Genomic DNA, 11,774 nt, shown 5'->3' with positions numbered 1-11,774 from the left:
CAAAAAGCATGACAGTGAAAAAAAAAAATGTCTTTCTTATAAAAAGATTTTCAAACTCTAGTTTTTAACTGTGGGCTTTGAACTCATAGACCCATGACTAAACTCCAGCCTTAGCACACGCTAGCAGTACAGCCTCTGACAAATTGATATAAGATTCCTGAGTCTCACTTTCTTCTTATGTGAAATAGGAGGAATAATTTCTATCTCAGGGTTATTGTGAGGATGAGGTGAAGGTGATTCATTTACTATAGTGCGTTGGATGTGACAAGCACTCATCAAATAGTAACTATGCTATATCAAATAGTGTACTCTAAGTACTATGTCAAGTATACTTATGTATCTGATATAAGTACACTATATCAAATGGTAACTATACATATTTCGAGAATGATTCTATGCAAAATATCCGTTTACTATAACATTAGAAGGTATATAGGGCTTGAGGTTCAACCATTTCCACAGTGAGAGGTTATTTTCCAGAATAAGCAACACATTATTCATTGGGAATTATCTGTATGAACTTTTTTCATTTCCACAGTGAGAGGTTATTTTCCAGAATAAGCTTTGCAACACATTATTCATTTGGAATTATCTGTATGAACTTTTTTAAATAAACATAACATAAAATTTACCATTTTAACCATTTTTCAGCGTGGTCTTAGTATACCATTAGTATGTTAGTACAATATCATCTAACCATCGCCACAGTCCATTTCCAGAACTTTACATCATCCCAGACAGAAACTCTGTGCCCATTCGTGTAGAACTTTTAAGGCTTGAAAATAACCTGTAGCATGGGCTCTCACCTCAGCAGCTTAATAGGGTGCTAATGGCGTTTTATTTATGCTGTTAACTTCCTGCACAAAATTCTTTGTTAATGCTAGAACCAATGGTTGGGGTTCTAACAGGTGGTTCAGATGACCACACTGAGAAACACAAGCACAACAGATTACTTATGGCATATGAGGGATCAGTTAGTTGAGAACTCATGCCTAGACAGAGCCTAAGAGCAATGACATTGTGTAAATGAGATATTTATACCTAAAATACTAGATATTTTTCCATAGGGATGACTATGCTACTGCAAGTTAAAGTGAAGAGCTAAGACCTGTAGTCATGAATTTGAAATATATTCCTGATTTGTAAGTCTTAAATCTGAGTACACAGTAGAGTCACCTGTTCAGCTTTTAAATGATTCAGATTTCTGGGCCTTGCTCCTGACTTTTTAACTCAAAATTTCTTAGGATAGAATTTATAGTTTTAATAAGTTCTAAAATCATTAACATGTGGCTACTCTACCTTCAATTTACACAGTTTTTTTCAGGGAGGACTACTGTGTTTTAATATATCATCTATTTTATATTAATTTACTTATTTTTAACATGCATAGACCAGTTATATGGTAATACAATGTTATTCAGTTATACTGTAGTTATTTGTCATTTAAAATTTAGGTCTGTATTATCTTAAATTAAAAGAAGTGTTCTTTTAGTTAATACATCGTCACTGGAACTCTAACATATCTGTTGAATTAGATTCTGAATAGTATTAAAGTGAATAAAGATTTGAGAAAAACATATGCACCAATATTTGAAGTAAATCTACACTTGAGTTTTTTTTCTTCAGAAAATTCTACAGAGAATTTTTCTGAGCTCGACAAGTGCTCCGAAAAATCTGTGATGTGTGAAGATGACGAAATGTCAATGAATGAAGTCAATTTTGTCATCAAACAGTCAAGTGAAGAACTTCCGATCATGAAACCAAAAAAGTTTAGTTACAACCTCGAAAAAATTTTTTCAGGTAAGACGTATGAGACTATAAAGACTGAAGGGAAGTGTCCTAACAGCCAGACAATAAACAAATGAGAGAAAATGTAGTCGTTTACGTATTATCGGTTAGTGGGTTACGATTTTTATAAATGTGTAAGGAAGAATGCTCCAGGTGAGCATCTACTTACAGGCCCTTTGCGGTGCCTGTGGATAAGAATGCCATTGTTCATTTTTATCTCAGTACATGTGCCATTTCTAACTGAGGGGACCTGAGGACCCCCTTCTTGGGATGCTTGTTAAAAATGCAGACCCTTGGATTCCATCTGAGACCTCATTAATCAAAATCTGGGAGTGGGGTGTACTGTTTGAAAACTCTTTGAAATGACCTTTCAAGTTTATTCTTAGGCTATTTGGAAAGCATTGACACATATCAAGTTGCCATTTAGCGGATATAAATATCAATCAATTTTTTTATTCTCTCTTTCTTTCGATGGATTCTAATAGACATAGAAGTGGTGACTGAGTTTAAGAATAAATACACGTATGATGAGTAAGTAGTAAACGTTTTTGAAATTTCAAATAATTTTATATGTTAGTTACTTCATTCTCCTGAAATGTGCTTTTATTGTTTTCTCTCTTAGATTTTTAGAATTTCCTACAAATCTCTTTATTGCTCCCAACAGATTGGAGTTTTCAATAAAAATTCAAAAAATGGTGACTGATATTGAAAAATGTATAAGTAAGTATTTTAAAGGTTTAATTAGATACATTGTCTTCTTTGGCAATGTTTACTTAAATTTAGGCATTTGATGCTTTTACCCAGGGATGTGGCAGACATTACGATATATTAGGAGATTATAAATTTATACTCTTTGAGGTCAGTCAGTGTGAATTGGGAATTATTTGGAACTATGTGTGAATTATACACATAATCATAGAGTGCATAAAAGATGGGAATCAGGAAAATGGTGAAGGCCTGGATTTCTTTCAATAATTTCAAGGGAATTTTATGAGACTTAAATAAGCAATATCTTAGATGTCACAGTAAAACAAAGATATTATTTCCACCTCAAGTAGATTTTTATTAATTCTTTTCCAGCTGCGTGTACACAGTCTGAAATTACATGGTAATTACTAGCCTGACCAATGAACTTATCCTTTCTCCACAATCTAAGCAGGATCCTCTGCAGCTCCCTAATTGCTGCGGCATCCTCTAGTCCCATCATGATGGTTTGCCGAATTCCGAGGACCCTCTCTCTGGCCTAAGCTGGGATCCAGTGCATTATTTGATTTCTTTTGGCAGGCCTCAAGAATCCAGTCTTTCCTCGCTATACTTACTGTTGAGTTGTGAGAGGTCTTTATATGTGCTCTGGATGCAAGTTCCTTATCAGATAATAAGATTTGCAAACATTTTCTGCCAGCCTGTGCTTTATCTTTCCATTCTTTTTCACAGAGCTAAACTCCTTAATTTTGAGAAAGTATAGCTTATTCTTTTTCTTTCTTTTATAGATGATGCTTTTGGTTTTGTATCTAACTCTGTCTAACTCAAGGTCACACAGATTTTTCCTGTAATTTCTCCTAGATTTATAGTTGTGTGTTTTATATTTAGGTATGTGATTCATCTTGAGTTTATGTTTTATAATGCATAAAGTATAGGTCAAAGGTTTTTTGTTTTTTTTTTAGTTTTTGCTTGTGGACATCCAATTTTGCAGCTAGACTGTGAACTCATTGATAGTAGAGGCTGTGTCTTTAGTGTCCTCAGAATGGTATAATGCTCTTCACATAGCATATACACTTCAAAGTATTGTTAACTTAATGACTTATTCTCTGCTTCTATTTTAATCACGCCTCATCCCACCACCACCCAGTTACCTATGAGTGATATCTTTTGTTTTCATAATATTAAATTCAAACTTTTACACTTGTCTTTAAATTCCATTTATCAAAATAGAATATTATCTAGCTCCCACAATAAATCAGCCTCAGTTTTTAGTAGTTCTAGATGTCATGGATAATTTTAAGGTGTTGCTTTTAGTGGGACTTCTGAAATTACTAACTTTTTACTTATGTATTTTAGCCAAAATTATTCCTCTCTACAAAGATCCCCGCCTGTCCATCTTTACTGATTTGGTTTTAATTATGAATATGCCTGATAAGAAAAGACATATAAAAGACTATAAGAAGCACACCACATGGCCAGATTGTCACATCCTTTTTGAAATGGATCCTGCCTACCAAAATAAAGTAAGTTTAAAAACAGTTTTTCTTAGGGAACATTCGGTTTAAGAAGCAGAAACGCACTGAAATTCTCCGATGAAAAGGGGTTTAATGAAAAATTAGGGTCTCATAAGTTACAGCAATTGGAAAATCATTCTCACCTCATCGCCCCCCATTTGTCTTCTTCATGATATTTCATTTCTGTGCTTTTTTTCTGACTTTGACTATGAAAATGAGCTTTCTTTTTTATGGTTCCCTCATAATATTGCCTTGCCGAAATGTTGAATTGCCATGGCCCTGGCTTTTCCCATTACTATCTAACTGGGTATTTTTGTTCAAATATACAAGAGAATGTCATTGTCTTAGCTTCAGTTAGGATTCAGTCAGGATAGCTGTGCCTACTTTGGATAGTGTGTGGAATTGACCTTTTCTAGGGCATAGAACATATACACTAAAACAGGATGACAAACAAGGAATAACTGATTGGTATCTCTAGTACATGGCTAAAAATAACATGCTAATTATATAGTTAAATAGCCTTGTAAACCTTTTCATAAAAGCCAAATATAAAAAAGCGATCTAAATTTCTTCAAGTCTTGTGTTTCCAAGGTATTTATTTAGTAGAGGTTCTTAATGCAATTAACCACGTAAAACTATTATTTTAAATATTTTAACAAAATTATTAGCATATAGACCACACTATTTTTACCCTTAAAATAAAATTCTAACTAACTTTTTAACATTTTTATTTATAGATTGTGAGTCTCCTGACTATTATTGGTGATAAAATGGGCCTAGTTAATGATTACAGCCGCAAGTTTTTAAAATATTGTACTATGGTAGAAAAGGCCAAAATCATGAGTGTAAAAATATCATCGATGGAAGAATTAACATCAACACAGTTTAAAGTGATACTAGCTAAATTTATAAACTATCTTAGACATATCGTTAATATGGTCATTGAGAAACGCATTGGTATTTTCAAGGTTTTAAGTCTTGATTATCAGTCAGAATGCTTACCATATGTTGAGAATATCATACAAATAAGCCACGACCTCTTGCGATCTATAATTGAAAAAAAGAATACACATCTACTGGAAGTAAGTATTTTGAAAATTCCTATTGCTTGAAAATCTTTAAGAGTAGTAGGTTATAATTTTAAATGTCTACTTAGAAAACATACATAATAAGTATTATCTTCAGAAAGTTCCCATATGCATTGCATTTAGGTCTGATCAAATGTCACTTCCTCAAAGAAACCTTCTCTGACCACCATATCTATAAATATGCCCCATATCACTGTCTATCTGCTTTTCCTATCGGGAATCGTTGCAAGATTTTAAGCAGGGATATGACATGATGCAATTTGCATTTTTGTAGGGACCACCATGGCTGCCGTGTGAAGAATGGAATAGAGTGGGACAAGAGCAGAGGATAGATGATTCTGTGTCTAGGGGGAGAGGTGACGATAGCTTGAACCAGGGAAGTAGCAAGGTGGAGTCTGAGAAGTATGTGGACCTGAGATCTATTTAAGAGATGGAATCAACAGGATTTAGCGATTGACAACGTAAGGGATAAGAGAAAGAATGGAAATTAAAGATGCCTTTAGGTTTTTGACTAGACAACAAGGTGGTCGGTGATTGCAGTTCACTGGGAAAGGTCACATAGTGCTTGTTCAATTGCGTAATAATTGAGGAGAATACTCAGGGAGACAGGTCTGGATACCAGGAGAGAGTCTAGACTGGAAACGTTTAAATGACCAGCATACAAGTGGTCATTAAAATCATCAAAGCGAATGAGAATGTCCCTGTTTACACATGTTGCGGCAGTAGAAAACAACAACAGGAGCCTGAATAATGTCACTATGTAGGGGATTGCTAAAGGAGCCCACGAAGTACACTGAGGAGGGGCAGCCAGAGAGATGGAAGGAAGCAAGAGTGTTTTGAGAAGGAGGGAATGTGTAGCCATTTTTAATGCTGCAAAAAGCTTAAGAAAAGATCAAAAAGTGTCTAGTAGATGAAAGGTACTATGTGCTGTATATAATGGAATATATATTATCTTTAGACCCGCAATAATCCTATAATATACAAAAATTACTCCACTTAATTCAGGTTGCACTCTCCAACAAGTATCTGAAAACCCAGAAAATAACGTTTATTAAATGAACAGTTGCTTCGTCTAGAGCAGAAAGAAGTCTGAGTGTTGGGAGCCAGGGCTGGTACGGTAGCTATGGTGCCGGCATCGTTCTTCCCGCCCCGTCCCCCTTGCTGGTGACTGCAGCCACAGAGGCACAGTGCTCACACCCTAGGCGTAGAAAGAAACAAGGGGGAAGCCGAAGAAGCAGCATGGTGAATTTCACTTTCCTTCTCATCGCCAGAACTGGGTCGCAAAAGGACCTGGCTGAGATGGCCCAGGTTAAGCTCCCTGTCCTCTGTAGTAGAGGAGAACAAGCAAAAAGCTGAACGGGTTGGGTCTCAAGTCCGCAAGCTTATAGCCCATCCCTTTGGCTACTCAGACACTTCTTCCCACATATTGAATTTTAGGAGACATAATATTACTGTTCTCATCTGGTTGAGTACTAAACCAACTGAAAAATAAGGCAACAAGACGAAAAAAGTTAAAAATATTTCCTTAATTAATAATGTGGACCCTGGAGTATATGGCTTCTATTTGGGGAAATTAACCTTCCCCAAACTGACGCCCAGAATTAGCGACTTAACCCACTCAACACTGGTTGCCCTGAAAAACTGTCAACCTCGTGGCTACAGCATGCCACTGTCATTCTACGACAGTGAGCGGAAAGGAACACGCACTCTTTGTGGACGAGCTGGTTTCTGAGAAGGCCTCAGCTATGCCTACCAAGTTTATCCATCCAAAGTAACCAACCACAGAAGTCACTTCGCCTTCCTATGGAAAAAAAAAAATTGCAAATAACTACCTCACCAAATGAAGGACAGCACTTTTTAAATAAAGGCAATAAAAATTAGACATGTAACGTAGCATTAACAATGCCTGGCCTTCAATCAGCAATTACTAAATATGCTTAGAAACAAACAAACGAAAAATATGCCTCACAACTAGGAGGAAAAAAGAAGTCAATGAAAACAAGCCTAGAAATGACAAAAAAAAAAAAAATAGGACTATTGGACAAAGACATTTAAAACAGCTTATCTAATTACGTACAAGTATTTAAATAAAAACACAAACATGACAAATAGGTGGAAGAGATTTTAAAAAGCCAAATGTAACTTAAATTGGTGAAAAATACAATATCTTCAATGGGAATTTCACTTCATGGGATTAGTAGATTAGGCACTGTAGAAAAAAATCCGAACTTGAAGAAATAGCAATACAATTATTACAAAAGAAGCACAAGGAGGAAACGAGACAGAAGAATCATAGTTTTTAGTTCCAGAAAGTTGTTTCTGAGCTATTGATTTTTTAGGAATCTGTTATGAAAGTTCTGTTTAGTCACCCCCTTTCTAGCTCCTGCATTCCCCGATGTGTGTCTTTATTTTTTGAGACTTTTGGTAGCTTCTCTTAATATGGTTAAGGAAGTTCTCATATTTTGAAAAGAATTCCTAATGTGATAGAATTCTTTTATAATAAGTGATTTTTATCAAGTGCTTATTATGTATCTCTTGAGATAACCATACAGTTGTTTTAATCTTTTAATGTGGATAATGACATAAATTGACTTTCTAAAGTTAGTCTCACATCCAGATTGGTAGATTTAGCTTGCCAGATTGCACATGTGCGTACATATACATAATCTTTAAGATTTTTGCATTTATGCTTGTAAGTAAAATTGATCTGTGTTTTTCTTTTACCATCCTTATCTGGTTTTGGTATCAATGAACTACCAGTGACATAAAGGAAGTTGTGTGTATTTCATCTTTTTCACAAAATTGGAATTTCGTTGTAATATGGATCTGTATTTAACAGTTATTTTTTCTGGAATTTAATTGGGATTTGCGGTCGGAGTCAAGATAATTGTGTTTGTTTACTCAGTCTTCTGTTTCATTTTTGATAAAATGTGGCAGGCACCGTTATAAGCCTATGACTAAATTATTTAATCTTCAGAACGACAGAGGAAGACACCAGGTTTATTCAAATAAACCTGTCTGCTTAGGTTCTCACAGTTAGTAAATACTGGAGCTGGGATTCAAACACAAGCCTGTTCATGTAAGCCCTGTGTTAAAAATGTGTAGGCAAGAGTGTGTTCATTCATGCATGCCCACATGCACACACTCATGTGCGCGTGCGCACACACACACACACACATTAACACACACACACATACGCATTCACACCATAGTAAAATTTCTAATGGGTTAACAGTGGTTGTTTCTAGGTGATAGAATAATAGGTATTTTTATATTTCATAAACTTTTTTTTGTATTGCATTTTTGCACGAGCATTTGTTACTTTTATAATCAAATAGAACAAAGTGTTTGAAAATTAGAGACATATACAGGCAATTAATTCAAGGCTGTGAAACTGAAAATTGAATGACATTGATTTCAAAATTATGCATAGAGTATTCCTTAAGAGTCATTGAAACAGGAAAAAAATATGATAAAATTATAATGAGTATGGAAATACAATTCTTTTGCAAATTTCATGGAATGATACACATATAATAAAAAGTATGGATGCTCTAATGAATACATATAATAGATACAAATGTGATTTGGATTCAGATTTGAGTTTGAATCATAGCTCTGTAACTCAATAAATTTCTCATCTTAGGCTAATTAATCCCTTTGAGAGTCAGTTTCCTTCTGTACAAAATGCAGAAAATAACTATTAGCAAACATACTATCGGAGCAAATTGAGATCACGTAAATAAAGAGCTTAGATCATGTATATAAAGAACCTAGATCATGTATAAAGAACCCAGCACGTAAATGCTCAAAAGACAGTAGCACTTATACACTGTTCACCATTCATCCATACTCTTGTTATCATTATTACATTTATTTCATAGAAACAAAATTATTCATAATGGTACTTCTTTAATGTCTTAGTAGCATTTTTATGCACAAGATACATTCAAATTACTTCTGTCAATAATAGAAAGGATTTGGTCATATTAATACCTCAGTATTTTAAAAATATTTAGAATATGTAGATGATTTTGTTTTCTTTTTCTGAAATTATAATTAAGTTGGAGATAATCAAAAAGAATAATTCATCTTCTAAAATAGTGAAAAATGATTATATGATCGTAATTGATGTGTAAATGATTTCAGGTTGTAGACTCATCTTTGCGAAAGCTGGAATCTGATCCCACGGAAATAGAAGAATTTCTGGAACATTTTACTTTTTTGGGTGCAGTTTCCTCAAAAATAACTGAATTAGAAAAAGAATATTCAACCGTTGCTCAACTGTATTCTGTTTTAAGGTATTACCAGATCCATATTTCAGAAGAGCAAGTTGCCATATATAAAATCCTTCTTCTCAAGTTTGGTCAACTAAAAACTGCTATGAAGTTAAGTGATACAAATAAAGATGCTGCTATTATTAAATTCAGAGACAATTTGGAAGCATATATCACTAGTCTACGGGTCGACATTAGTAATTTAAAAACCAAGGTAAGTTTTTGTTTTTCGTTAAAAATCAGCTTGATATTAGTCTCATATAAGCCTAAACATATAGGTATTTTCTTTGTACGGAATCTTAGGTAAATAATTTAATCCATGTATTCTTAACCTGGAATTCACAAACAGAATTTTGTTGATTTGTGCACTTGAATAGGAAGTAAAATTACATGTCCATTTTCGCTAACCTCTAACTGAAATTTAGCAATTTCTTCAATTATGAGTGACTATAGACAGCAAACGACATCAAAGCTGGTGACCTTTCTCGTAGGCTTCAACAGACTACCAAAGGGGCACATGGCGTGGAAAGGACTAAGAGAACCAGAAGCCTTTCTTGGCCTTCCTTAGACTGGGCCAAACGGTAATGATAGTTCCAACTTCACTTACTTATCATGAGGAGCAAACTGCAAACACCTAACATTTCTTGAGCCTTTACTAAGTGTCAGTAACTATGCCAAATGCTTTACCCTTTTATCTACATGAAAAGAAAAACAACCACCTGAGATTTAAAGGGGTCACGTAACTTGCCTAAGGTCGCACAGCAAGGAAGAGCCACGCACCAGGGACCTTGCTTCTCACCACCCCTCTATCCTCGCCACCATTACGCGTTATCATTAATTTATTCAATACATTTTGAGTACCTAATGTGTACTAGGCATAATGTTAATCGTTTCAATTAATCATTTTTTTTTTCAATTTTTCCATCTGTACAGTTGATCTGTGCTGTTGCAAATGAATATAATGAAGATTAAAAATATAGTCGTAGGAAAGTACCTGACATACATCTTCCATTGCAGTCTTTAAAATACTACTAGAAATGTACGGATACATACATACATACAAAAGTTTCTCATTTCTCCCATTTATGTTTGTGAAGTGTGTTAGGTTGGACACTGGTGGAAGTGGAGATCTGTCACAGTAAGTTTATTGGCGAGTGCTTGTAGCAGCAGTGTCAGAGACTGAGGGAATCGAGGTTGGACAGAGGGAGAGGTTGAACTGTACTGTCATTGCTACAAACGAGTCAAAGGATCCTATGGGAATCTCTACACCTGGGATGCCCCTGCAGAGTTATTCTGAATGAGGCAAGAAAGCTGGGCCTTTGTACCTCCAGGATGGACCTGCAGAGGGCGTGTAATCTTGGGTGACTTAGTTATTTTCAGGCTAGGGAGATTCCCTGGGAGGGACTCAACTATGCAGAGGAAGCATCTGTCTTCAAGTTCACTGATTCTTTCCTCTATCATCTCCATCCTCCTGTTGAGCCAAATCCAGTAAGCTTTTATATTTTTAATTGTGATCTTCAGTTCTAAAGTTTTCATTCATTTCTTCATAATGACTTTTCATTTTTCTTTGCTAATATGCTCTATTTTCCTGCTGCTTTTAAGAGTATTCATCTTTGGGGGTGGGTGCAGCATTTTTATAACATCTGCTTTAAATTCTTTGTCTGATAATTCTAATATCTATTCATTTAGGTATTTGTATCCGTTGATTATCTTTTCCCATGTGTGTTGAGGTTTCCCTTATTTTTTTGTATACTGAATAATTTTATATCATATATTCTGGAATAAATATGCCATAACACTCTGTGTCTTATTTAAATCTCATAGAACATTGATATTTTTGTTTCAGAAGACAGTAGATTGAGGTTTAGGTGACATGTTCCAACTCACTTCCTTTGGGCTGTAGTTGCATTTTCAGTTAGCAAAGCTTTGCAGGGCTGTTCGGATTTATACCACATGTACACCATTTTATAGTCGGTCTTGTTCTGGGTTGTGGTCTGTTTAGTCTCAGAGTCTGATGTGCTGACATGAGTCAGATCTGTATGTGTGCAGCTTAGGGGTGAGCCCCAGAGTTTATAGCCAATTTTATGCAGTCACTTTCTGGAGTACCTTTCTCTCTACAATCTTTCCAGTATTTTCCAGATTCTTTGGATTCTTCTCAGTCCTCTGGTTAGAAAGCTGGGCCTTCTAACTGTGCTCTCCCATCCACTTCCAAAACTGCATCTGGAGCAAAGCAGCAGAACACAGAAAAATCAACAGCATCAACCCTCTGTGGAACCACAGCTCACCCGAACAGAGAATAAAGTTCTCCTTCAGTTTCAGCTCCTGAGGCTTTGATTGCCACCAGCTACTAATATGACCCTGGAATTGCTTGAGGGCTGGAATGTGACAGGACAAAAAGAAAGAAA

At 35.3% G+C, this 11,774-nt stretch overlaps 1 protein-coding gene across 1 annotated transcript in view; it reads left to right on the top strand.

Moving 5' to 3' along the window:
* The window catches only part of DNAH14 (dynein axonemal heavy chain 14), a 150,563-nt gene that overhangs the window by 40,401 nt on the left and 98,388 nt on the right, over positions 1–11,774 (top strand). The window contains exons 12-17 of the mRNA XM_006916239.1: positions 1,536–1,800; positions 2,274–2,319; positions 2,411–2,508; positions 3,847–4,013; positions 4,742–5,086; positions 9,242–9,583. Of these exons, the coding sequence (XP_006916301.1) occupies positions 1,536–1,800; positions 2,274–2,319; positions 2,411–2,508; positions 3,847–4,013; positions 4,742–5,086; positions 9,242–9,583 (1,263 nt within the window). The remainder of the gene's footprint in view (positions 1–1,535; positions 1,801–2,273; positions 2,320–2,410; positions 2,509–3,846; positions 4,014–4,741; positions 5,087–9,241; positions 9,584–11,774) is intronic.

The sequence above is a fragment of the Pteropus alecto genome, unplaced genomic scaffold (genome assembly GCF_000325575.1).
Source record: "Pteropus alecto unplaced genomic scaffold, ASM32557v1 scaffold65, whole genome shotgun sequence".
NCBI classification, from domain to species: domain Eukaryota; kingdom Metazoa; phylum Chordata; class Mammalia; order Chiroptera; family Pteropodidae; genus Pteropus; species Pteropus alecto.
Note: the sequence above shows the minus strand (reverse complement) of the source record. Positions and strands in the feature narration are given on the sequence as shown.